Source organism: Emiliania huxleyi (genome assembly GCF_000372725.1).
Source record: "Emiliania huxleyi CCMP1516 chromosome Unknown EMIHUscaffold_191, whole genome shotgun sequence".
NCBI lineage: Eukaryota > Haptophyta > Isochrysidales > Noelaerhabdaceae > Emiliania > Emiliania huxleyi.
Genome location: NW_005200680.1, coordinates 67,470 through 93,469, shown reverse-complemented (window position 1 = coordinate 93,469; position 26,000 = coordinate 67,470). Strand labels below are relative to the sequence as shown.

The 26,000-nt window shown below is 67.0% G+C and overlaps 6 protein-coding genes across 6 annotated transcripts in view; 4 read left to right on the top strand and 2 right to left on the bottom strand.

Annotated features, from left to right (window-relative positions):
* Positions 1–337, top strand: part of EMIHUDRAFT_233392 (hypothetical protein) — a gene marked incomplete at both ends in the record, with an annotated part of 3,193 nt that extends 2,856 nt beyond the window's left edge. Inside the window, one exon of the mRNA XM_005782210.1 lies at positions 206–337. Within this exon, the coding sequence (XP_005782267.1) occupies positions 206–337 (132 nt within the window). The remainder of the gene's footprint in view (positions 1–205) is intronic.
* Positions 338–1,248: 911 nt separating this feature from the next.
* Positions 1,249–2,419, top strand: EMIHUDRAFT_233391 (hypothetical protein; the record flags this gene model as incomplete). Its single annotated transcript, XM_005782209.1, has 4 exons — positions 1,249–1,349; positions 1,413–1,448; positions 1,546–2,008; positions 2,198–2,419. The coding sequence occupies 4 exons, from the start codon at positions 1,249–1,251 to the stop codon at positions 2,417–2,419; spliced, it is 822 nt and encodes a 273-aa protein (XP_005782266.1).
* A 791-nt stretch (positions 2,420–3,210) lies between these two features.
* Positions 3,211–6,116, top strand: EMIHUDRAFT_233390 (hypothetical protein; the record flags this gene model as incomplete). The annotated part of the gene is made up of 7 exons (XM_005782208.1): positions 3,211–3,600; positions 3,794–3,836; positions 4,076–4,140; positions 4,259–4,345; positions 5,608–5,754; positions 5,970–6,023; positions 6,078–6,116. The coding sequence occupies 7 exons, from the start codon at positions 3,211–3,213 to the stop codon at positions 6,114–6,116; spliced, it is 825 nt and encodes a 274-aa protein (XP_005782265.1).
* Positions 6,117–7,387: 1,271 nt separating this feature from the next.
* Positions 7,388–8,732, bottom strand: EMIHUDRAFT_113521 (hypothetical protein; the record flags this gene model as incomplete). Its single annotated transcript, XM_005782207.1, has 2 exons — positions 7,388–7,480; positions 7,551–8,732. 2 exons carry the CDS (start codon positions 8,730–8,732, stop codon positions 7,388–7,390), a joined length of 1,275 nt encoding a protein of 424 aa, XP_005782264.1.
* Positions 8,733–13,615: 4,883 nt separating this feature from the next.
* Positions 13,616–17,746, bottom strand: EMIHUDRAFT_456686 (hypothetical protein; the record flags this gene model as incomplete). The annotated part of the gene is made up of 15 exons (XM_005782206.1): positions 13,616–13,636; positions 13,711–13,791; positions 13,863–13,963; positions 14,033–14,096; positions 14,287–14,387; positions 14,523–14,730; positions 15,157–15,241; positions 15,322–15,441; positions 15,508–15,560; positions 15,630–15,727; positions 15,804–15,876; positions 15,971–16,033; positions 16,173–16,317; positions 17,068–17,243; positions 17,378–17,746. Coding segments are annotated over 15 exons (1,758 nt in total), but the record flags the coding sequence as incomplete, so codon positions are not given.
* A 5,755-nt stretch (positions 17,747–23,501) lies between these two features.
* On the top strand, positions 23,502–24,842 carry EMIHUDRAFT_233385 (hypothetical protein; the record flags this gene model as incomplete). Its single annotated transcript, XM_005782205.1, has 5 exons — positions 23,502–23,520; positions 23,688–23,851; positions 23,920–24,031; positions 24,331–24,440; positions 24,555–24,842. The coding sequence occupies 5 exons, from the start codon at positions 23,502–23,504 to the stop codon at positions 24,840–24,842; spliced, it is 693 nt and encodes a 230-aa protein (XP_005782262.1).
* Between the last annotated feature and the right edge of the window lie 1,158 nt (positions 24,843–26,000).

Sequence of the window (26,000 nt, the reverse complement as noted above, 5' to 3'; positions counted from 1 at the left end):
CCCCCTCCTCCCCCCCTCCCCCTTCCCCCCTCCCCCCCCTCCCCCTCCCCCTCCCCCCTAGCGGCCGAGCCGCCCTTCCCCGGCCCCCTCCTCCGCGCAGGCGGAGGGCGTTGAGCTCTACCTCGACTCTGCCGCCACCGAAGCGGCGGCCGAGGCGGCGGCGGCGGCGGCGGCGGAGGGCGGCTCCCGCACGGCCCCCGCTGAGGAGGCTGGCGAGGTGGCTGGCGAGGCGCCGCCGCTGGCGCTGGTGGCGTGCGCGCCGAGCGGTGGCGACGGGTCGTTGGGCGTGCACTTGCTGCGGCGCGTCTCCGGAGCGCGAGACGGCAGCGCGCCCTAGAAGATGGACACGTGTTCCGCTGTATTCCTCGTAGCGCTCGAGGGGACACGCGTTCCGCTGTATTCGGCCGTACTCTCAGCCGAATTCACTGTAGTCGCACCCCTCGTCTTCACGCGGTGCTCTCAATACGCTGCACAATGCCGTATTCTCGTGCCCTCATGTCGGCGTATTCACACCGTATGCAGCGTGCTCCTCTCTGCCGAGGAGATCATTCCTAGACACTTCCTAGACACTTCCTAGACACTTCCTAGACACTTCCTAGGCAGCGCGCTCCTCTCTGCCGAGGAGATCGAGCCGATGCGGGCAGAGAGGCGCGCGAGGCTGGCGGCGGCGGAGAGGGCGGCGCAGGCGGCGGCCGCCGCCGCCGAGGCGAAGAAGAAGGAGGCGGAGGAGCGGGCGGCGGCACGCCGGGCGGCCGAAGACGGGGACGAGCCGTCGGCGCCCGCGGAGGAGCGGTACAACCCGTACTTGGCGCACCTCGCGCCGCGCAAGCGGGGGCGCGGGGCGGAGGAGGAGGAGGAGGAGTGGGAGGAGGAGGGGTGGTGACCATGCTCCATGGTGGTGACATCGGCGGGGCCGGCTGGAGGAGGGAAGTGGGGGTTTGTTCGTTCGTAGCACGAACCGCTCAAAAAACAAAGAAACTGGCGCCGCTAAACGGCGCTTGCTCTCTCGCCTGCCTCGCTTGAATTCGCCACAACGGCCCGCCGCCGATCCTGCCGCCGATGCCGCCTTGGCCGCCGCCGATCCTGCCGCCGAACGCCACTGAGCCGAACGCCACTGAGCCGAACGCCACTGAGCCGAACGCCACTGAGCCGAACGCCACTGAGCTCCTGCCGCCGCCGATCCTCCCGCCACTGAGCCCGCCGCCGAGCCTTTCGCCCAGCTCTCCACCGTGGTGGTCTGCTGACAAAATGGACGACGGCACGGCCACCGACTGGAACAGGACTGCTTACATAGCAGAGCAACGCTCCCCCAGCTCCACTACCACCACCATTGCCAGCGCGGCCGCAGAGTCCGCTCCACACCACTGGACCGCCGCTGCTTCGCTACAATTTCCTCCCGCCGCCGCTCGCAGGATCGCGTATTTCGTCGCCTACGCCCTCGCCGTCCTGTGCGCCACCACTCCTCATCGCCTGCCGAGTGCCGTCCCGCGCATGCTGAGAGAGTATTCATACTAAGAGGCCAGCGCTCTGCCTCGCGCCCGCCAGGTGCGCTGCCTTGGTGATGCTCTGCGTCGTGCGCCGCATCTGCCGCTACAAGTCGCCGCTGAGCCGCTGGTCCAGCTCGCGCTGGTCCAGCGTCCGCTACAGCGCCCGCCACAGCTTCCAGCGCAGCTTCCGGCACGCGCGCGGCAGCTCCGCGCGCTGGTCCGCCGCCGGTACCCCCACAGTGGAGCGCGTGCGCGCCCGCCACTCGACGGTGGACGTCGAGGCCGGCGTCGACCATCTCGAGGCGCACCTGAGGCGGCTGAGCTCCGAGAAGCTTCCACCCGCGTCCTTCGACGCGCCGGTCTCGACGGAGCCCTCGCTGGCGTCCGCGATCCTCGCGGCCTCGACCGGCGGCGCAGGTCTCTTGTCGCCGTCGTCGCTGAGGTCGAGGGCATACGCTGACCTACGCCCGGTGGAGAGGGGCGCTTTGCCAGAGGACGACGTGGCGGCGACCACTCCTCTGGTGGCCGGCCGCGAGGCAACGGCTTCGTCGGCGCCGCGCGAGGGCGGCCCGCCGCCGCGGTCGGCGACGGAGCGCCGGGCGGCGACGGAGCGCCCCAAGGGAGGTGGGACGGCCAAGCGCTTCCGGCGGCGCGCACCGTCGCCACCCCCCGGCGTCATGATACCCCCGGACACGGCGGCGCCGCCGCAGTGGAGCGCGCTTGAGTGGGTCACGCACCAAGAGAGCGGCTTCGCCCTATCCGTGCGCAGCTTCGACTCGACGTCGAGCCGCGGGCGCTCCAGCGGCTGGGCCGTCTATGCCGGAAGCGCGGACGAAGTCTCGTCGGGCGATGTTTCAGACGGGATCGCCAGGGCGAGCAGCGCAGCCCCCCGGCAGCAGCGTCCGCCATCCCGGCCGTTCGGACGCAAGTGATCGCAAGGACCTCGAGGAGTGAGCATCCTGAAAGGGCCGCTCGTCCAGAGGTGCCTCCCCCCCTCCTGATTTAGGGTAGTTCGCGCGCCGCCGCAGCCGCAGCGCCGCCTGTGCTTGCGCTGCGGCCTGCGCTGTGGCAGACAGACAGAGGGAGAGAGAGAGAGAGAGGCGAGGGCGGTCGAGTGGACGAGTGCACGGGGCTAAGTGCGTAACGTATCATACACTTACGTCCGGGGCCCCAGTTATATCCGGCTGCTTCCTACACATACTGATTCGCATCTCAGAAAGTGTGTATCGCGCGCCTTGCGGGGGGAGCAGGCTGAAGACACAACTTTCGCCGATCTTGAGCTTGAGGAGTATCAAAAAGCGGGGTGCGCTCACACAGAATGTCTCGACGTCTGGGTAGTAAAAGAGCAAAAGCTCGCTTGTGGGTGCTCACAGATATTGATTGATTGATGGGAAGGCGAAACACAGTCCGACCAACGACTGGGACACCAACGCGGTATGGGTGGACGCTAGACGGGCGATGACGGTCACACAGGAGGGAGCGACACACAGAACCACAAGACAAGACACTCAGCCGAACTGACTGCCACACATCCTGAGCGAACTTCCCTAGTCACCCGCGGCCGGACTCCATCCGGCACGCGTCGCTGGGCGCTCAGAGCTGCGTCCCCACAGATATTGATCGGAAGTCAGTCCTCCCGTGGCGCGTCTGAGCCGAACCCTCAGGGGGGCGAAGTGGCAATCGCTGGCAGCGCTGCGTCAGAGTTGTCGCCCTTCTGGCCCGAATGTTCGGGCATGTCGAGCCGCAGGGCGTCGTTCAGCCCATGTACGTGTCCGTGGTCGTCACCTGCCCCGGCTCGCGCATCGGAAAGGTCATCGGCCCGGGCGGCTCGGGCCTCCGCCACCTCTGGCGCCTCGCGCGTGTCCGAGCCCACGTGCCGAGGGAGGCGCTCGAGAACGGCGACCGCGAGATCCAGCTGACGGGCACGCCGGAGCAGGTGCAGCAGGCACAGCACATCATGGTGCAGATGATGTCGCAGCCCAGCCTCGCGCCCGTCACGGCGCCGGGCGGCATGATGGGGATGGGTGGCCGGCCTCTCGCACCGCACCCGGTCTCGGCAGCGCCGGTCGGGTCGGCGCGGCTGCTGCTCGAGTCGATCCGGGTCGGCCACCTGGTCGGCAAGGCGGGCGCCGGCCTGCGCGACATCCGCAAGGCGGAAGCAGCTCTAGACACTCTCCTAGACACTCTCCTAGACACACTTCCTAGACACTTCCTAGACATCCGCAAGGCGGAAGCGGCGCCCACGGTGGGACTGCAGCCTCCCCGACTGTGACCCCTGAGCCGCCACCCGGACTGGGTTTCGTTAGGAGAGCGGCGCCCACTTTGAGCTCGCGCGTGGCGAGTGGTTCGGTGGCCGCCTGCTCACGATCCGGCCTCCCGTGGCGAAGCAGCTGCGCTGCCTCGACCTCCTCTGCCGCAAGCTAGGCTCGGGGCCTAGACACTTCCTAGACACCTCCTAGACACGTCCTTGTTCACACCTCGACCTCCTCTGCCGCAAGCTAGGCTCGGGGCCGGAGCCCGCCAGCCGGCTCAAGCCCTATCACGCGTGTACGCTATCACGCGTGTACGCTTGACGGTGTATGGCATAGGATCGGGGCCGGAGCCCTCCAGCCTGCGCAGCCCAGACGGCACCTCCTGCCCCGTCCACCTGCGGGTGACGCCGCCCTAGACACTTCCTAGACATTTCCTAGACACTTCCTAGACATCTCTCGTCCACCTGCGGGTGACGCCGCCCCCATCGCGAGGCGGTCGGAGACGGCAGCGTACCGCAGGACAGCACCCGCTCGAGCCAATCGCAGGTGCTACTGCCCAGTGAGGCGGTCGGCAGCGTCGTCGGCAAGAGCGGCGCAGGGCTCAAGGTGCCGCCTGCTGGCGGGAGAGAGGTCTCCCCATATCTCCCCAACTCTCCCCATCTCTCAAGGTGCCGCCTACTAGCGGGAGAGAGACGCGAGCTCGAGTGCTAGCGAGTGGGCGGGCGGGGCGCAGGGCCCAAGAGCCCTCCTCCCCGCTCCTCGCGCCTCGCCGGAGCCGTCGAGTCTGCTCTGTCCTCCGCTAGCAAGTCTCCCCTATCTCACCACATCCCCGCTTGCAAGTCCCTCCTCGAGAGTGAGTGGATCCCTGACTCGTCGAGGACTCCTCTGCAAGGCCATATCTCCCCATATCTCCCCACATCTCCCCACATCTCCCCATATCTCACTCGTCGAGGACTCCTCTGCAAGGCCATATCTCCCCATATCTCCCCATATCTCCCCACATCTCCCCACATCTCACTCGTCGAGGACTCCTCTGCAAGGCCATATCTCCCCACATCTCCCCACATCTCCCCATATCTCACTTGTCGAGGACTCCTCTGCAAGGCCATATCTCCCCATATCTCCCCACATCTCCCCATATCTCACTCGTCGAGGACTCCTCTGCAAGGCCATATCTCCCCATATCTCCCCACATCTCCCCACATCTCCCCAGATCTCACTCGTCGAGGACTGCTCTGCAAGGCCCTCCGCGAGGCTGGCATCGCCCTCGAGCTGCCGAGGGAGGAGGAAGCGCAAGGGCGGAGGCTCCTCTGCGGCAGCCCTGAACAGCGTCTCTTCACACCTGCAGCTGTGACCAGGCGGCGCAAGGGTGGAGGCTCCTTTCCCTCTCGGGCCGACACCACGCGCTCCTGCGCCGCCACTACCAGCCTCCTCTTCTTGACTCGCAGCCTACTCTTGTCTGCAGGCCCCTCGCAAGTCTATCTCCCCCATATCTCCCCACATCTCCCCCATACCTCCCCATATCTCGTCTGCAGGCCCCTCGCAAGTCTATCTCCCCCATATCTCCCCACATCTCCCCCATACCTCCCCATATCTCGTCTGCAGGCCCCTCGCACGCGGTTTGCGCCGCGACCAGCGCCGTGCTCTCCAAGCTGGCCGAGTCGTCTGTCTCGATGATGGCGCCTCTCCACCCGCCGGCGGCGGTCCTCCCGCCAGGCATGTTCCTAGACACCTCCTAGACACCTCCTAGACACCTCCTAGGCACTTCCTTGCTCACACCTCGCACCTCCTCGCTCCTCCCGCCAGGCATGTTCCTGCCGGCGCAGCCTATACCGCGCCCGCCGAGCATGCAACCGCCGCCGATGCAGCAACCGATGCAGCTCTCGCCCATGCCGATGCCACAAGTCGCACCTATGCCGCAGCCGCACGCTCTGCCGGGCGGCGGCGCGGACGGCACGCCTTTGGCGGCGGCGCTCGGGGGGCTGCACTTGGGCCTTCCGCCGCCGCAGTCAGCGGTGCCCCGTCTTAGACACTTCCTAGACACTTCCCAGACACTTCCTTGTTCACACCTCCTTCCGCCGCCGCAGGCAGCGGTGCCCGCCGGGCCTGCCGGGCCCGCACCTCCGGCGGGGCCGGCAGACGCAAGCGTCCTCGCCCCGGCGACCGCCGCAAAAGAAGGAGTCGCCGCTTGCCGCCCCTCGCGTGAGCCTTCTTGGAGCCCTCTGTGCAGGCGACCGCGGCGGCGGACGATGGGATCTGGTTCAGCTGCGGCGGCGGGGACGAGGTGGGCGGGGCGGGGGCGGGGGCGGGGGCAGGCCGGGGGCCGTCGCCGCCGCAGCTCGCAGCTTCGGCGCCCAGCGAGTCCAAGGAGGTGTGAACAAGGAAGTGTTTAAGAAGTGTCCAGGAAGTGTCTAGGCGCCCAGCGAGTCCAAGGAGGAGCGGAGGAGCGCTGCGCCCCCCCCCCTCCCTGCCCATGCCCCCTCCCTGCGCATACCCCCCCTTCGGGCTTTCCTATCTCCCTCCTCCGCTCCGCCGTCCGATCGCCACAGTGGCGGGGTCTGGCGAGGTAGGTCTGCCGTCTTAGACACTTCCTAGACACTTCCTAGACACTTCCCACAGTGGCGAGGTCTGGCGAGGTAGGTCTGCCGTTTCGTCGTCTCGCGACTCCGCCGTCTCGCACCCGCGCGTGAGCACGAGCTGGGCGTAGCGGACGCCTTGCACGCACACACACACACACACACACACACACACACACACACACACACACACACACACACACACACACACACACACACACACCACAGCCGCGCGCGCTTCGTTGATCGATCTCCTCCCGTCAGCCCCTTAGCCTCTCCAAAGCACCTCTGAGTGATGAGCCCTCCTGCGCGTCGGCGCAGCTCCCCGGAGGTGCTCTCGCAGCCCCTTCTCCCCTCTCCTTTCAGATCCCTCCACCCTCCTTTCTCCCGTGCCCCTCTCCCGCCTCGTCCCTCACCCCCCTCGTGCACTCCAACACGGCCAACACGCCGTATTTCGTGTTCTCGCTGTCCGCGCTCTCGCAACGCGCGTCGGTTTTATTTTCAGACCGTCTTTATTTAATCGCGAAAAAACTCATGCGAAGCCCGCGGAAGAAATCATGACCACAGTCCGCGCACCGCGCGTGCACCTCCACTGACAGAGACGAGGCCTCACATGAGACACGGCATGGTGCCATGGTGCCCAGACACAGAGAGATACCCGAGAACCCCACGAGATGGAACAGGGGTACAGGCCGCCCGCGACGCCGGTCGCCGGCGCCGTGGATGAGCCATGCCGACACTCGGGCCCCGACGACAATACAGACCTAGCGACGCCCTCACCCCTCGCAGCGGACAGAGATCGCACACAGCGGCACACCGTAAACATCCTAGCCCGTTCCCCAGAGGGTCAACTGCACAGAGGGGACTCGACACGCGGGGTGGGACCGACGGCGGGCGCAGACATCTAGCTTGCCCTCCCCCTCACCCCCACCCCAACCCCCTCCCCCTCCCTCCCGCAGGGGGGCACATGCGTCAAGCAGAGATCGCGCTCTCCCACGCCCCCTACCCCTTCCAGGCGGGAATCGCGCGGCGGTAGGGGGCGGGAAATGCGCTGCTCCGAGGAAACCGCCTCTCACCACCACACGCTCTGCGGCCTCGCTTCCGCCGGGGCCTCCGCCACTCCGCGCTTCTCCGCGGCACGGATGATCTGCAGCCGCAGCCGCACCTGTTCACAGCGGGCGGTGTGAAGAGACGCTGCTCACGCGGTGCGACTCATATCGCAGCCTCCGCCGCACCGCCCCCTCGAGACCTCGAGAGGCCGCCTCGAGACCCGACCGCAGCGCAGCGACGTGGGGGCCTGCGGCGGCGACGGCAGCGGCGGCGGCGGAGGAGGCGTTTCCAGCGAGGGCGGCGCCGGCGCCGGGGAGGGCGGCGAGGGCGGCGCCAGCGGCGGCGGCGACGCATTTGCCTGAAGCGGCCAGCTTTCGGCCGCGCCGCGCCGCCTCCTTGGACCAGTTGGCTGCCGCGGAGGAGAGGGCAGACGCGGCGGCGGAGAGGGCGGGGGCCGAGCGCTGCCTGGCCGTCGCCGAGGCGTTGGCCGCCGCCGCCGCCGCCCAAGCCGTCCCCGCCTTGGCCGTGTGCGCGGATGCCGCCGCCGCTGTTGCTGCCGCCGTCGCAGCGGCGCGGAGCAGCGCCGCGCCGGAAGCGGCGCCGCGCGAGGCTTGCTTGGACGCGCTCGCCGCCGCGGCAGAAAGCGTCGCCGCGCCTGCAGACGCGCCGCGAGACACCTGCCGGCCAGTCGCCAGGCCTGCGCCGCGAGCCCACTGCGCGGCGCCGGCAGAGGCGTTTGCGGTGATGGCGGGCAGCAGCTCTGCTTTGGCGGAGATGGCGCGCACGCCCACCACAAAGGCGTGCGGCGGGGGCGGGGCGGGCGTGGCGACCGCGACCGCGACCGCCGAGGGGCGGAAAAGTAGGCCGAGGCCGACGCCCGACGCGAGCAGGAGGAGGAGGCCGAGCAGGACGGGGCGTGGGGCAGCTGGCCGCTTGTTCGGGGCGGGCGCCGGCTCCTTATCCGGCGCCGCGGGCGCCAAATCCTTGGCCGGCGCCGCCGGCGCCAAGTCCTTGGCCTCGACTTCGTCGAAAGTCGGCGGCGTGGGCGGAGGCGAGGGTGGCGGCAGTGGCGAGGGTGGCGGCGGCGGCTCTGGCGACGGGAGAGCCTGCGCTGCGAGGTCCGATTGGGGCGACGGTGGAACGGCCGTAGTCGGCGACTCCGGCGCCACGGCGGGCGGGGCGGCCGCAGAGATGTCCTCCTCCTCCGCCGGCACCATCTCAGAGATGTCCTGCGCATCGGCAATCGACTCGAAAGATGATTCGTCGTCGTGCTCCTCTGCCTCCTGCTTCAACGTCTCGGCGGCGGCGCGAGCCGCAGAAGACTCAATGAGCGCCGCGAGCTTCTCACGCTGGCTACCAGCAAGCATTGGAGGCACGGAATGGAGGATGATGCAGCGTATCCGCACGTTTTTCTTCTCGCAAAACACTGGTGCAAGCTTCCTCGCTCCCAACCACCACGCTGCGCCGGCAGATCCGGGAGTGGGAAGAGGCGAACGCATGCTGAAGAGCGCAGCGCACTTGCGCCGCCCGCCCCGCCCCCAGGCCGTCGCCGCGGGCGCGTACCAGTGCCAGCAGGATGGACCAGAGGCGGTCGACGTACGACGATGGAAGGGTCGGAGGTGCCCTTGGAGCGGATCGTGCGCAGCGAGAGTAGCCACAGCGACAGGCAGATTGTCAGCGTGATCAAGACCTGCCTGGCCCAGGGGCCAGGGATCGTGCCAGCAGCCCCGAGGATCGGGGACGCAGCTCGCCACCGATGTGTATCGCAGCCAAACAGCGGACAGCGTCGCGATCTGAGCCACGGAGCCGAGAAGCGCCGCCTGGACGGTGGGAGGCGCGACCGTGCCCGTCTCTGGCAAGCTTTCGCGGTAAACGGCTTGCCAGGGGCGGGCGGGGGCCCGGCGGTCGAGTGCACGGGAAAAAGAAGAAAGAAAAGCACCGAACGGCACGCCGCCACCACACAGGGATTTTAATGAGTGCACGGAGGTAAGTGCCAGTGGCCACTCAGTTTCTTTTCGTCGCGGTGGGGTGGGGATGTCGGGGTGGGGAGTGGGTGGGCGCCGGAGTGGGAGTGGTGGTGTGACTGCTCCTGTGGTGCGGGCGACGGCTTCTGAGGAAGCCGTCGCCAGCGCCTCGCTTGTCGCGTGAATCGTGTCGTGCCATCTTGCCTGGTAAAATTCTTTTCGCGGCGTTTGTTTAAATTCTTTTCGTCGCGATGTTTGCCCCGCGGCGCCGCTCGCGCCGCCTCGCCGCCGCCGCCGCCGCCGCCGCACACTGCCCCCTCACCGACCTGCCCCTCGAGCTTCTCGCGCGCGTCATCTCCCGCTGCGACCCCGCCGACATCGCTCGCGTCGCGGCCGTCTCGCTGCTCTTCCACGCCTCGCTTGCGCTGGAGGGCATCCGCTTGCGCTTGCGCCTGCAAGAGGCCGGCTACGAGCCGCCGGCGCAGCCAGAGGGCGAGAGCTGCGCCGTGCGGTGGCTGTGCTTCTATGCCTTGCTGTGTGAGGCCAACCCGCCGGCGAGGCTGGCGGCGGGCGCACGGCACAGCCTCTTCATCGACGGCGAGGGGCTGCTCTCGTCGTGCGGCGCGGCAGCGGAGAGCGAGGAGGACGAGGAGGACGAAGAGGAGGACCGGGAGGAGTTTCCAGGCCTTCTCGGCCACGGCGAGGGCGTGCTTCAGCTGAAGACGCCGACCCGTCTCCCTTCCCCGCTTGGCGGCGAGCGCGCAATTTGTGTGGCGGCGTCACGATACTTCAGCCTCGCTCTCTCCGCGGACGGCGCCCTTTGGTCCTGGGGCAGCGGCGGGGACGGCGAGCTGGGCCACGGCGGCGACCGGCAGGACCAGTGGCAGCCCAAGAAGATGGAGGCCTTTGCTGGCCAGCGCGTCGTCGCTGTTTCGGTTGGACTGTACCACAGCCTCACCCTCACCGCCGACGGCGCCGTCTGGAGCTGGGGCCGTGGAGCCTGTGGCAAGTTGGGCCACGGCGACCAGCAGGACCAGCTGCTGCCAATGAAGATCGAGGCCTTAGCTGGCCAGCGCGTCGTCGCTGTGTCGGCTGGAGGCGGCCACAGCCTCGCCCTCACCGCCGACAGCGCTGTCTGGAGCTGGGGCTGGGGAGGCCTTGGTAGGCTGGGCCACGGCGACGAGCAGAGGCAGCTGCTGCCGAAGAAGATCGAGGCTCTGGCTGACCAGCGCATCGTCGCTGTGACAGTTGGAGGCGACCACAGCCTCGCCCTTACCGCCAACGGCGCCGTCTGGAGCTGGGGCTATGGAGTCTGTGGCCGGTTGGGCCACGGCGACGAGCAGCGCCAGCTGCTGCCCAAGAAGGTTGAGGCCTTTGCTGGCCAGCGCGTCGTCGCTGTCTCGGCTGGAGGCCACCACGGCATCGCCCGCACCGCCGACGGCGCCGTCTTCACCTGGGGCAAGGGCGAGGACGGCTGCCTAGGCCACGGAGAGGACCTGTCGAACCAGCTGCTGCCCAAGAAGATCGAGGTGTGGTCGCAGGAGTGAGAGGGGGGCGAGGGGCGCGTGGCTGATAGGAGTACGACTCGAGAGTACGACCGGCTCGGGAGAGGCCAATATTTGGATGTGGGAGGGCTGGCCAAGCGGAAGCGCTAGTTCCCTAGAGCTACCGATCTGAGGTAGTGTGCGGGCTAAATAAATTCTTTTTCTGCGGCGAGAAAGAAAGAAAACAGACACCCCAATTGAATCGTGTTTATTCGTAAAATTCTTTTTGCGATGTCCACCCCGCCGCGCCGCCGCTCGCGCCGCCTCGCCTCCACCGCCTCCGCCGCCCCCTCGCCAGACACGCCGCCGCCCACCCGCCTCCTCGACCTCCCCACGGAGCTCCTCGCGCGCGCCCTCTCTCGCTGCGACCCCGCCGACATCGCTCGCGTCGCGGCCGTCTCGCTCCTCTTCCACGCCTCGCTTGCGCTGGAGGCCATCCGCTTGCGCCTGCAAGAGGCCGGCTACGAGCTGCCGGCGCAGTCAGAGGGCGAGAGCTGCGCCGTGCGGTGGCTGTGCTTCTATGCCTTGCTGTGCGAGGCCAACCCGCCGGCGAGGCTGGCGGCGGGCGCACGGCACAGCCTCTTCATCGACGGCGAGGGGCTGCTCTCGTCGTGCGGCGCGGCAGCGGAGAGCGAGGAGGACGAGGAGGACGAAGAGGAGGACCGGGAGGAGTTTCCAGGCCTTCTCGGCCACGGCGAGGGCGTGCTTCAGCTGAAGACGCCGACCCGTCTCCCTTCCCCGCTTGGCGGCGAGCGCGCAATTTGTGTGGCGGCGTCACGATACTTCAGCCTCGCTCTCTCCGCGGACGGCGCCCTTTGGTCCTGGGGCAGCGGCGGGGGCGGCAAGCTGGGACACGGCGACGAGCAGCACCAGCTGCTGCCAATGAAGATCGAGGCCTTGGTTGGCCAGCGCATCGTCGCTGTGTCGGCTGAAGGCTTCCACAGCCTCGCGCTCACCGCCGACGGCGCGCTCTGGAGCTGGGGATGGGGAGAGGATGGCATGCTGGGCCACGGCGACGGGCAGGAGCAGCTGCAGCCGAAGAAGGTCGAGGCCTTCGCTGGCCAGCACGTCGTCGCTGTGTCGGCTGGAGATGCTCACAGCCTCGCCATCACCGCCGACGGCGCCGTCTGGAGCTGGGGCTTTGGAGGCGACGGTAGGCTGGGCCACGGCGACCAGCAGAGCCAGCTGCTGCCAAAGAAGATCGAAGCCTTTGCTGGCCAGCGCGTCCTCGCTGTGTCGGCTGGACTGTACCACAGCATCGCCCTCACCGCCGACAGCGCTGTCTGGAGCTGGGGCTATGGAGGGCAAGGCCAGCTGGGCCACGGCGACCAGGAGCTGCAGCTGCTGCCGAAGAAGATCGAGGCTCTGGCTGACCAGCGCATCGTCGCTGTGTCGGCTGGAGCGTACCACAGCATTGCCCTCGCCGCCGACGGCGCTGTCTGGAGCTGGGGCGATGGAGACTATGGCAAGCTGGGCCACGGCGACGAGCAGCGCCAGCTGCTGCCCAAGAAGGTCGAGGCCTTTGCTGGGCAGCGCATCATCGCTGTGTCGACTGGAGGCCACCACAACCTCGCCCGCACCGCCGACGGCGCCGTCTTCACCTGGGGCGCGGGCGAGGACGGCTGCCTAGGCCACGGAGAGGACCTGTCGAACCAGCTGCTGCCCAAGAAGATCGAGGTGTGGTCGAAGGAGTGAGCGGGTTTCGAGGGGCGCGTGGCTGGTATAGGAGTGCGACCGACTCGGGAGAGGCCAAGATCCAGATGGGGTGGAGCGGCTTACACCCTCGCGGCTCCCGCGGTCTCGAGCGCGCGCCTCGGCCCGGAGATCGCAGTACGCAGAATCGACGTGTGCTTGTGTACTTTACGCGGTGTACATACAAAGAGCACAAAAGACGGCCAGGCAGAGCGAGCACACCCCGCGCGCGCAAGGCTAAGGGCGGGAAAGGGAATCGCTCTGGCAGTACCAGAGGTGGCGCTCTGCCTAAAGGTGGGTTCTGGCAGATGGCAAGAGACAGTAGATTCATCTCGTCCCCGGCGGCGTCCCCGCCGCCCCGCCTCCAGCCGCCCCCTCCGCCTTGGGCTTGACGCCCGCGCGGTAGAACTCGAACTTGGGCTTGGCGTTGGCTGCCGCCGCCTCCCTCTCCCGCGCCTCGCGCTCCTCCTCCTCCCTCTCTTCCTCCTCCAGCCGCGCCCCCGCAGCCTGCGGCAGCAGCCCCTGCCGCTTCGCCAGTCGCAGCTGCTGCCGGCGGTACTCGTCAAAGGCCTACAGGGAAGTCGAGGAGGCTCCGAGGAGGCTCCCGCGCCACACCCGCGTGCGCCACCCGCCGACCGCCGACTCGCTCTCGGGGTGGGGCGAGCGGAGCAGGCGGACGCGGCCGGGCTCGGCGACCCACAGCTCCTCGCAGATCGAGGTGACGAGGTGCTCGTCGTGGGAGATGACGAGCAGCCCGCACCTGTGGTACACGTCCCCGCCACATCACCGACCGCGGACATGCACATGTCCCACCGTGCGGGGCAGGAGCGCCGCACTCGCACTCTTGCAGCGCGTGGATCAGCGCCTCCACCTGCGGGCCGAATGCTCCAGGACCACTCAGACGACGGGTCGCGGACGCGTGGCGAAGACCAGCGCCTCCACCGCGTCGAGGTCGAGTGATCTCGGGTAATCTCGGGTAATCTCCACCGCGTCGAGTATTGATTCACGGAATCCTTCGCAGGAGGTCGTACCCACGAGAGGACCTCGGTGCATGATCTGCGCAAAGGCGACCTAAACAACGAAAGACACGGCGCCGTTCGTCAGCCACGAGTCGACCCCTCTCCTGCCACCCGTTCGCGGGCGACCCTCGACTTTTGGCCGCCAGACAGGGTCGACATCTTTTGGAGCGCCGTGTTGCCGCCGAGGCCCATCGATCCGAGGTGGGCCTACAGGAAGGTTCCAGGAAGGTTCTAGGAAAGGTCTAGGAAAGGCCGAGGCCCATCGACCCGAGGTGGGCCCGGATCTCGAGCGGCTTGGCGGCGGGGAACTGCCTCTGGAACGCCTCGAGCGCGGTGAGGGAGAGGTCGAGCTGGTCGACGTGGTGCTGGCTGAATCGGCCTGCGGGACGCGTCGAGGACGTGTCGGTGACGTGCCGTGGGGAAGGCCGACGTGCTGCCGAGAAGCAACCCATGCGCAGCCGCGCGGCGCGGGTGACGCTGCCGCGGCTCGGCTCGAGGTCGCCGATGATGACCTAGACAAGCAGCGACTAGGAGATGTCTAGGGAGCGTCCAGGAGGTGTCTAGGAAGTGTCTCGAGGTCGCCCCCGATGACCCACGGCCGTGCCGCGCGGCGAGAGCGTGCCGCGCAGGGCTGTGGCCTTGAGCAGCGTCGACTTGCCCCATATCTCCCCATATCTCCCCGTATCTCCCCATATCTCTGGCCTTGAGGAGCGTCGACTTGCCGATGCCGTTTGGCCCGACGAGGGCGACGCGCGAGCTCATGTCGAGGCCGAGGTTGACGCGCGAGAAAAGGGCCGGCTTGCCTGCGGGACGGGGATGTGGGGAGATGTGGGGAGATATGGTGACGTGTCACGGGGACGTGACGTGTCACGGACGAGCCGCGGGCGGAGGGAGGGGGAGGGGCAGGGGGGGGAGGGGGGGGGGGGGGGGCGGCTTGCCGGGGTAGCTGAACGCGACGTCCACCACTTGCAGGACAGGCGACGAGATCGGCTCGGGGGGAGGGAAGGCGAAGCGAAGGGACGGGTCCTCGAGGATCTCGGCCACGCACTCCATCCGGTTCATCGCCTTGATGCGAGACTGCACCATGGCGGCGCGGTTGGCCGAGGCGCGGAACTTGTTGATGAAGGACTGCATGTGCTGCCGCGCCTGCTCGCAAACTGGAGATATGGGGAGATATGGGGAGATGCATGTGCTGCCGCGCCTGCTCGCAAACTGGAGATATGGGGAGATATGGGGAGATGCATGTGCTGCCGCGCCTGCTCGCACACTGGAGATATGGGGAGATATGGGGAGATGCATGTGCTGCCGCGCCTGCTCGCAAACTGGAGATATGGGGAGATATGGGGAGATGCATGTGCTGCCGCGCCTGCTCGCAAACTGGAGATATGGGGAGATATGGGGAGATGCATGTGCTGCCGCGCCTGCTCGCAAACTGGCTGTGTGCTGCCCTCACTCTGCCAGACTCCGAGGTCGACCTCTCTCTCCTTGGAGAGATATGGGGGAGATATGGGGAGATATGGGGGAGATAGACTCCGAGGTCGACCTCTCTCTCCTTGGCATGCGCTGCCGCGCCTTGTCCTGCGCCTCGCGCCTCGCCTCGTTGGCGCGCAGCGCCTCGGCGCGGCTGATCTCGAACTTGTCGTAGTCGCCCTTGTACCTGCGCAAGCGAGGGGGGGGGGGAGGGGGGGGTGTCACACGGAAGAGAGCTGCGCGCTGGCCGTCGGCGCAGCTGCGCACCGCACGATCTTCTTGTCGCCCGAGAAGTGGAGGATGTCGCTGACCACGCGGTTGAGGAAGGAGCGCGCGTGCGACACGACGACGAGCGTCTTGTCCCAGCCCTGCAGGTACGTCTCGAGCCTAGACACCTCCGAGACACCTCCGAGACACCTCCGAGACACCTCCTCCCGCAAGTGCGTCTCGAGCCAGAGCACGGCGTGCAAGTCGAGGTGGTTGGTCGGCTCGTCGAGCAGCAGCACCTATTCACAACCACAACAACTCATCACAAGCTCGGGTCATCTCGGGCAATGCTCGTCGAGCAGCAGCACGTCCGGCGCGACGAAGAGCGCGCGGGCGAGGGCGACGCGCATTCTCCACCCGCCGGAGAAGGAGCCGGTCGGCCGTGCCTGCATCTCCGCGTCGAAGCCTAGCCCGGCGAGGATCGCAACTGGGGTCCGAGATTCGGGGAGATATGGATCTCTGCTGCATCTCGGCGTCGAAGCCTAGCCCGGCCAGGATCGCCCCCGCGCGGCCGGGCGCCGAGGCCGAGTCGATCTCCTCGAGCCGCTCGATCACCTCGAGATATGAGGAGATGTGGGGAGATGTGGGGAGATGTGGGGAGAGACGGGGAGAGACGGGGAGAGACGGGGAGAGACGGGTCCTCGATCACCTCGCCCAGCCGCGCCACCCTCTCTGCCTCGTCCGCCGCGTCGTCGGCATCCGCCTCGCCCTCCTATTCATGAAGGAGCACGCGGCATCACTCATCCCACGCATGGGCGGGTGGCCTCGTCCGGCTCGCCCGCCTTGCCCTCCCCCTCCTCCGCCTCCGCCAGCAGCTCCGCCTCCTCCGCCAGCAGCTCCGCACGCTCCACGTCGGTCGCCAGCACCGTCTCGAGGACGGTCGCCTCGCCCGACGGCACCTCCTGCTCGATGTGCAGGATCTGCAGGTGCGCGGGCACGCCGTCGAAGCGGTGCGCCGACAGGAACTTGAGAAACGTCGTCTTGCCGACGCCGTTCCTGCCGATGAGCCCTCATGAGGTTGATTAGTAGTTAATCAGTAGTTAATTAGTAGTTAATTAAGCCGTTCCTGCCGATGAGCCCATACTTGCGGCCGGAGACGATGGAAACGTCCACCTCGTCGAGGAGGGAGAGGCCGTTAATTAGCGTTCATTAGCGTTCATTAGTGTTCATTAGTGTTCATTAGTGTTCATTAGTGTTCATTAGTGTTCATTAGTGTTCATTAGCGTTCATTAGTGTCGCCTCGTCGAGGAGGGAGAGGCCGTTAATTAGCGTTCATTAGTGTTCATTAGTGTTCATTAGTGTTCATTAGTGTTCATTAGTGTTCATTAGTGTTCATTAGTGTTCATTAGTGTTCATTAGTGGTCATTAGTGGTCATTAGTGGTCATTAGTGGTCATTAGTGGTCATTAGTGGTCATTAGTGGTCATTAGTGGTCATTAGTGGTCATTAGTGGTCATTAGTGGTCATTAGTGGTCATTAGTGGTCATTAGTGGTCATTAGTGGTCATTAGTGGTCATTAGTGGTCATTAGTGGTCATTAGTGGTCATTAGTGGTCATTAGTGGTCATTAGTGGTCATTAGTGGTCATTAGTGGTCATTAGTGGTCATTAGTGGTCATTAGTGTTCATTAGTGGTCATTAGTGTTCATTAGTGGTCATTAGTGTTCATTAGTGTTCATTAGTGTCGCCTCGTCGAGGAGTGCGAGGCCGTTGATGTCCATCGACACGCCCTTGAGCAGCATGTCGGACGAGCCCCCTCCCCCGCCGCGCCAGTGCAGCACGACCGGCTCGCGGGTCAGCTCCCGCATGAACTCCTCGCGCTGCATGTTGATCGCCTTCTCGCGGCGGGCGGCCCGCTTGAGCTGCTTCTCCGCCCTCCGCGCCTGCTTGAAGCGGCGGGCGACCGCCTCCTCGCTCTCGTCCTCCTACAGGCGAGGGTCCAGGAAGGTCCGACGGCGCCGTCCCGCTCGCCCTACACCTCGCTCCTCGCTCCTCGCTCCTCGATCAGCGAGTTGACGGGTCCGCCGTGAGAGATGTTGTTGTTGATGTTCACTCGCACCGGACCCATGTCCTTGGCGACCTCGGCCACAGCCTGCTCCTCGTCCGCCGTCACCAGCGCCAGCATGTTGACGGCGGCGCCGAGCGTGCGCAGCTCCGGAGCGGGAGCCGGAGCGGCGGCGGCGGCTTCAGACGTGCCGCTCAGCGCCGCCAGCAGCGCTGCGCACAACGGCTCGGCCGCCGCCTCGTCTGCAGCCACTCCGACATCGACCAGCAGCGGGCCAACCGCGCCGGCGACGTCCTCGTCTGCCTCCCCGGAGGACGCGTCAGCCAGCAGCTCCTCTATGTACTCGCCGACGCCAGCTTCGTCTAGCGTGGCGACGCCCGCCTCGCCGAGCGTGGCCAGCAGAGCCTCCCGCGGCGTCGGCATGCAGTCAGTCCCTGACACTTTGACCGCGAAGTGCGGGTGGTTGGCCAGACGGGCGAACGAGCCAGAGCCGAACCCGAAACTGGTGGGGCGCGCAGCGCGGCCACACCAGAAGAATTCTGTTCAACATCCTGAACCCGCGGGATCCGGAACCGCCCCGAGAGAGAGAGAGAGAGAGAGAGAGAGAGAGAGAGAGAGAGAGAGCCCCGCCGGAGGCTGGAGTACCCGGGAGGCGGAGCTGGGGGAGGGGAGTTGCCGCAATACGATAACGGGCCCGCCGGCGAGCCGGAAGGCCGAGGCCGGAGGGCCCCAGGGGGGGCCGCTTGGGGTCAGTTGTCGGAGGAGGCGAGAGATGAGCTGACGCGGCCTCTGCGAGTGGAGTCGGGACGTACGAGCTCACCGGGGGGAGGCCCGTCGCAGTGGCAGCCGGACCACATCTCCGATCTCCATCTTCAATCTCCAATCTGAGGGAGGGTGTAGAGGATGTAGAGTGTAGAGCGCTGTAGAGCTGTAGAGATGTAGAGCGCTGTAGAGCTGTAGAGCTCTACATCCGCCGCGTGACGAACTGCGTGCGTTGTAGAGCGATGTAGAGCGCGATTTTGCTGTAGAGTTTGTTGTAGAGGCTCTACAGCCAAACCGCCGGGAAGGCAGTGGCTTAAAGAGGTCGAGCCGCGCTAATGGGGTGTCTCCCAGCTTACTGGAGCTCTGATGGACGGCCCTGACTACACAGAGAGTCACTCTGACGGCACACAACACCCTATAACTGCGTCATGACCAGCCTGCCATGTGTCGCCGGTGCCGCATTCGTCGCTGTGCTTCGTTAGCAGGCGGTGGACTGTCGGCTGCGAGGACGGTCGCATTTGCGCGAGGCGAGGCGAGCATTCAGGCGCATTGCATGCGCCATGACTCGCGCCAGCGCGTGCGGGAGCTCCTGGCTGAGCGTTGAGTCCAGGCGAGTTGCGCTGGCCACTATCGCTACGCCGAGCCGAGCTGACGCGCCGAGGCGCCGGCCAGTCGCAGCCGTGAGGCATGCCACAGCAGCAGAGGCACCTGCCACCCATTGGGCGGGCAGACAGAAGGCCAGGGCAGCACTGGCAAGTGCAACGCGCCTCATGTCGGAGAGCGACCGTGCCTCGTTCGCCGCTTATCATGTAGAGTTTGTTGTAGAGATTTCACGTTGTAGAGCGCCTCTACATCGCTCTACAACGCACGCAGTTCGTCACGCGGCGGATGTAGAGCTCTACAGCTCTACAGCGCTCCAGAGCGCTCTACATCTCTACAGCTCTACAGCGCTCTACACTCTACCTTCTCTGGGGAAAGTTATTTAGGACCACCCCGGTTTCGGACATCGGCGAACGATTGGACGGTGCCTCAACTGAGCCAAATGGAGCCCTGTGATGTGGGACCTCACTCCCAGAAGCTTGGAGCTTCAGGCCGCGACCACGTGGCTAGGTGGACACTAAAGTGCCATTTTGGCGCCAAATCTTGGCGGGAAATGACACGTGGTTTGGCGGGAGTGTGGTTTGCCTGCGCTGCTCGACAGCGTTGCTGTTGAGCGCCAGCTGCTGCTCCCTTCAGCCAGACGGCCGGGCCTGCGCAGCACGACCGCTGGCCTTCCTCCTGCACCACAGGAGCGCGCCAAAGCGCGCGTCTGGGCAAGCAGTGCGTCTCATCGCGATGCGAGAGTCGACGCTGTGACGCCGCCGCTCGCCGGCTAGAATGACAGTGGCAGCATTCGAGTACGCGTCGAGCTGTGCGTACCAGCACTCGTATGCGAGCTAATTGTGTCCCTGAGCTGCTGTGGGGTGCGTGGGCTCAGCTGCGGAGCACGTACTGGGCGGCGGTAGGGGGGTGGTCCTAAATAACTTTCCCCAGAGAAGGTACATCCTCTACACCCTCCCTCAGTCTCCAATCTCCAACGTCGTCATCTTAGGCCGGATTCAGTCAGATCTCCGATCTCCATCTCCAATCTCCAATCTCCAATCTCGATTCGGGGGCCCGGGGGAGGAGGGGGGCTCAAACCTTCGATCATGCTCGAACCGGGCGACGCCCTCGTCTTCAAAGCGGGCGAGCTGTGCCATGGCGGCGACGGCCTCGGCCAGGGTGAGGCCATGAGGTGCGCGCTCTTCTTCTACGTGGGACACGGCGTCACGGAGGATGTCGTCGAGCAGAGCTTCGAGTGCGAGTGGGGGTCGCTGGCGAAGTGGGCGCAGGCCCTGCCCATGGAGGGGTTGGTTGCGGCGCTGCGGAAGCTCGAGGTCGAGAAGGTGGGCGAGATCATCACCGAGTTACACGGCCGCCTGCTCACGGGGGACGCGGCACAGCGGCCCAGGCTCGGGGCGGGGGCTGCGGTGACGGTCCTGCGCGGCCTCGGGCGGGTGACAAGGCGAGTGGCGTCGCCTCCGGTGCTGGCTGCAGTAGGGGCGGGGAGGTGGCCATCCGAGGCGCCCATCATGCTGTACAGCGCGCGGCTGGCGGTGGCGGTCGCGGATACGCTCGACCGCGGCACCACGGGCGTCGAGGAGCCGATGCGCGACATCATGCATGCGCTGGCACCGGCGCTCCGCCCCATGACAGGAGGAGCCCTCTACGTCCTGCACCTGGGGGACGGCAGCGAGAAGCTCAAGGTGCGGCCCGCTCGGACGCCGACATGCGACGCCATCGCTGGCCTCCTCGAGTGGGGGCGACTGCGCATGCCGGACCTGGCGACGGACGTTGACGGGCCGCTCGTGCACTTGGTGGGGTACTACCTGTGGACGATGAGCAGCGTCCCCGCGGACGAGGAGTATGCGCGGCATCGGGAGGCGGCCGTCCGTGGAATCTGGGACATGCAAGTTGACCTGGTCGAGGCGTGCGCGCGGGAGACCGCACCGAGGGTCGAGGTAGCAGGCCTAAAGTACCCGATGCTATGGCAGCCGGCGTACTCGCCGTCGATGCGCTCACTCGAACGGGAGCTGGCTGCGGGGTTCCGCCCCGGCGGGATGGAGCGGGAGGCGGCGGGCCGCACCATCCTCTCCGAGTTCATGCTGATCTCGACACGGCTCGTCTCGATCGGGTGGAGCCAGATACGGGCGGCGGCGACGGAAGCGACGGCCGGCGACGACGACGAGGAGGCGAGGCGCATGGGGAAGACCTTCGGCACGGTCCTCACACAGGCACGGGACTTCCTTTGCTGTCCCATCTCCTCGTCTCTTTCCCGCCTGGGCGGGGCAGTGGGCGGGCGCGCGGTGCGGCATGGCGTGTGTGTGTGTGCGACTGCAACGAGGGACCGCTCGCAAGGGACCATTGGGTTTATACTATTAACAGGTAGGTAGGTAGTAAGGTGAAGAACAGCCTATTTAGGTAGGTAGGTAGAAAGGTGAAGAACAGCCAGGCTCGGACTGGACACCAACGCGGTATGGGTGGACGCTGGACAGATGATGACGACACGCACGAGCGACACACAGACACAAACAGGCTCTTAACAACGAAGGCGCTCTCAAAAAAAAGAAAGCGAACTCGGCGCCATGAGCCGCGGCATCAGCCCGACCTCGCTCGCCGACCTGCGCCGGGGCAACCTGACCTCGCTGCGCGCCCTCCTCGCCGGGCGGACGCGCGGCGCGGCGCTCACGGCCCTGCTCGACGCGCGGCTCGAGGCCGAGAACCAGCACACGCTGCTGACCTACGCCGCTTGGCACGGGCAGGCCGACGCATTGCGGCTGCTGCTGGAGAGCGGCGCGAGCGTGGGGGCGACGACGGGCATTGGCTCCACCGCGCTGGCCGTCGCGTGCCAGAAGGGCCACCTCGAGATCGTCCAGCTGCTTCTCGAGGCTGACGCGGCGGTCAACCAAGCCAAGAATGACGGCACCACGCCGCTGAGCGCTGCGAGCCAGGCTGGCCAGATCGACTGCGTCCGTCTGATGATCACCGCCGGCGCTGCGGTGAACCAAGCAGACGCTGACGGCTTCACGCCGCTGTTCATCGCGTGCCAGGAGGGCCAGCTCGAGTGCGTGCGGCTGCTCCTCAAGGCCAGCGCGGCGGTCAACCAAGCCAAGAATGACGGCGGCTTCACGCCGCTGTACGCCGCGTGCCAAGAGGGCCAGCTCGAGTGCGCCCGGCTGCTCCTCGAGGCTGGCGCGGCGATCAACCAAGCCACGGGCCGCGGCGCCACGCCGCTGTTCATCGCGTGCCAGAAGGGCCAGCTCGAGTGCGCCCAGCTGCTTCTCGAGGCGCGTGCGGCGGTCGACCAAGCCAACGTCAACGGCGCCACGCCGCTGTCCGTCGCGTGCCAGCAGGGCCACCTCGAGATCGCCCGGCTGCTTCTCGCTGCTGGCGCGGCGGTCAACCAAGCCAAGCACGACGGCACCACGTCGCTGTACGTCGCGTGCTTCAAGGGCCATGTCGAGATCTGCCGGCTGCTGCTCGGCGCCAGCGCGGCGGTCAACCAAGCCAAGGACGGCGGCTTCACGCCCCTGCACATTGCGTGCCTGGAGGGCCACCCCGCCGTCGTGCTCTGCCTGCTGCGGGCGGGCGCAGACGCAGCGGCGCGCACCTCGGCCGGGCGTACAGCGCTGCAGCTGGCCAAGGAGGAGGGCCACGCCGAGTGCATGTGCGCCTTTGAGGCGGCGGCGAGGGAGGCGAAGAGAGCGGAGATTGAGGCGAAGGTGGAGAGGGCAGTGGCCGAGAGGGCGGCGGCCGAGAGGGTGGAGGCCGAGAGGGCGGCCGAGGAGGCTGCGGCGGTGCTGCTGGCGGAGGAGGAGTCGGAGAAGTGCGCCAAGGAGAAGAAGAAGGGCAAGAAGAAGGGCAAGAAGAAGGGCGGCGGGGGTGGCGCTGGGCCGTCGCAAGAGGCCGAGGCGCCGGCAGAGGAGGCAGCAGAGGAGGCGGTGGCGGCGGCGGAGGAGGCGGAGCTTGCGGCGGCGCTCGAGGAGAGCGCGAGGCTGGAGGAGGGGAGGCGGGCGGCGGAGGCGCAAGGGCCGTCCTCGGCTGCAGAGGCGCCGGCTCCGAGGGAGGAGGAGCCGCCGGCCGACTTCATCTGCCCGATCACGACCGAGCTCATGAGTGACCCGGTGATGGCGGCGGACGGGCATTCGTACGAGCGGTCGGCGATCGAGCGCTGGCTCGCGACCAAGTCGACGAGCCCGATGACGGGCGAGGCGCTCGTGCAAAGCTTCCTCGCCCCCAACCACACGCTGCGCCGGATGATCCGGGAGTGGCAGCAGGCGCGGGCTTGATCATCGGCGCGCTCTGGCGTCTGGGGGGTCGTGGGGACTCCGTAGACTCCGGGAGTGGCACAGTGCTGAGTGGCACGCTTTCTCGTCCCACCGTGCGGTGCACCGAGTCTCACTCTAATATCTCTCTTTTTTTAGCTGGTCCTACCGCAGGAACCAGGATAGGGGGGGTCTGGCCAGAGGACTACCCGTTTTGGCGAGCCCGCAATCGCCCCCGAGATCGCGCGAGTCTGCACAGCACCGCGCGGAGCGCGGTGGCATATCTCGGGGGCTCGGCGAGTCGCCTCGAGGTGGATGCAGGATGGTGGATGGGTTGGCGGTTGCCGAAGTTGGGTTCCAAGACTTGGAACCCAACTTGAAGTTGGGAGCGAGGGGGCGAAAGTGTTCAGTGCGGTAGATGGTGAGCTCGGGGCGCGTGAGCCGGACTTGGGGGCCGGTCGGCTTTCATTTCTCGCTTGCGTTCTCGCACATGGAGTGCGAGGTATCTCGAGTTCAGCGAAGGGGGACCGGGAGGCGGTAAGTCGTCGTCGCCCGGCGCTGCTTGCAGCACCATGGCGATGGCGCTAAGAGGTTCCTCTTTTCCGCGCCCCCCCCGCAAGGCGCGCGATACACACCGTTTTTACCCACCCACGCCCGTGCGCGCGTATCTTGGCTAAGGTACGCGGCCACACGCGCTGGCGCGCACGGCAACCGGGACTTACGCGCGCGACACGAGGGACTGTGTATCCTTGCCTTAGTGCCAGAGCGCGCCAGTCCCGTGCCTAGGGAGTTTCTTGTTGTGCCTTGGAGCACTTGGAGTGCAGTCATCAACCTCACGTCCAGGGCCGGGGAGCTAAGAAGCGCACCCAGCGGGCCGGATGGTCGATATCGGGTTGCGGGCAAGAGAGCCCTAGCCCTGGGGGTGCGCCGGGACCAAGGAAAATTTATCTCCAGACGCCGTAGCGCGCTGCCATGGTGGCCGCTGCCTAGGCAGCGGCCACGGTGGCCGACCCAGGGCTCCTACGCGGCTACAGCCGCGCGCGACCGCTGCCGCTGGCACCGGCCGCGAGGACTCTGGCCTCGGCATGCGCGCCACCGGCCGGTGGGCCGCGCTCCGCAGGACGACGCCTGGATGCAAAAGGCATCCCGTGCACGCTTCAGCAGAGCTCGGCCGGCCGGCCGCCGCGATGGGGCGGCGAGCACCTGGAGGCCCCTCCTGGCGCTGCTGTCTCAGCTCGACCGCCGGGCGCGCCGCGAGGCGAGCCGCAGCGAGGCGAGCCGCAGCGAGGCGAGCCGCAGCGAGGCGAGCCGCAGCGAGGCGAGCCGCAGCGAGGCGAGCCGCAGCGAGGCGAGCCGCAGCGAGGCGAGCCGCAGCGAGGCGAGCCGCAGGCGGCGACGGAGAGCTCGGCTGGAAGGGGGCCTATGTGCGCTTTGGCAACACGGAGACCGGGCTGCTCAAGTTGGTCAAAGGGCGCGGCAAGTGGTCTCCGTCGGAAGCGACGGCAGCGGCGGTGGCGGGGGAGGAGGAGGAGGCCGAGGAGGAGGGGGAGGAGGGGGAGGAGGAGGATGCCCCCAAGGGAAAGCTCACGGAGCAGCCTGGCGATTACCCCTTTGCGCGGCAGCAGGATTGCGATCTACGTTTGTTTGATTTTGAGGCTTTCGGAGGCTTCGGAAAGGAGGTTCGCAGCACCCTGAGGGAGGCGGCGAACCAGCTGAGCAACAAACTTTCGCACGCTCAGCACCTGGACGAGGTCACATGGACCACCAAGAACTGGCACGGGCTGCAGATGCAGCGCTTGTCTGTCGTCCTCCACACCGCCGTGGCGTGGCAGACGGTGAACGAGCTAGCGTGCGGGGAGAGCGGCATTGTGCATGGTGCGGAGTGCATTGCCGTTCTTAACGGAGTCGCTTAGGCGGCTCCGGTGGTGAGCCTGTGTGTGTGCCAGTCCGCGCCAGTCTGCGCCCTTGTCGTGCCAGTGTGCTGTGAGACAGGCTTGTGTCTTAAGAATTCTTTTCCTCGCGATGTCGACCCCGCCGCGCCGAGCTCGCGCCGCCTCGCCGCCGCCTCCGCCGCCGCGCCCTCGCCAGACACGCCGCCGCCCACCCGCCTCCTCGACCTCCCCACGGAGCTCATCTCGCGCGCGCCCTCTCTCAATGCGACCCCGCCGACATCGCTCGCGTTGCGGCCGTCTCTCTCCTCTTTCACGTGCGGTGGCTGTGCTTTGCGGCGTTGCTGCGCGAGTCGAACCCGCCGGCGAGGCTGGCGGCGGGCGCTTGGCACAGCCTCTTCATCGACGGCGAGGGGCGGCTCTCGTCGTGCGGCTCAGCGCCGTCCTTCAACCCAGGACTGCTTGGCCACGGCGAGGGCGTGACGCAGCTCAACACGCCGACCCGCCTCCCATCGACGCTGGGCGGCGAGCGCGCTGTGAGCGTGTCGGCTGGACGAGTCCACTGCCTCGCCCTCACCGGCAACAGCGCCCTCTGGAGCTGGGGCCGCGGAGCAGCCGGTCGCTTGGGCCACGGCGACGAGCAGAACCAGCTGCTGCCGAAGAAGATCGAGGCCTTCGCTGATCAGTGGGTCGTCGCCGTGTCGGCTGGACTTCACCACAGCCTCGCCCTCACCGCCGACGGCGCCGTCTGGAGCTGGGGCGGTGGAGGTGGGGGCAAGCTGGGCCACGGCGACTACCAGAACCAGTGGCAGCCGAAGAAGGTTGAGGCCTTTGCTGGCCGGCGCGTCGTCGCTGTGTCGGCTGGACTCGGCCACAGCCTCGCCCTCGCCGCCGACCACGGCGCTCTCTGGAGCTGGGGCTGGGGAGACTCTGGCATGCTGGGCCACGGCGACGAGCAGCGCCAGCTACTGCCGAAGAAGATCGAGACCTTGGCGGGGCAGCGCGTCGTCGCTGTGTCGGCGGGATACGACCACAGCCTCGCCCTCACCGCCGACGGCGCCGTCTGGAGCTGCGGCCGCGGAGGCGGTGGCCGGTTGGGCCATGGCGACGAGCAGGACCAGCTGCTGCCGAGGAAGGTCGAGGCCTTTGCTGGGCAGCGCGTCGTCGCTGTAACAGCTGGAG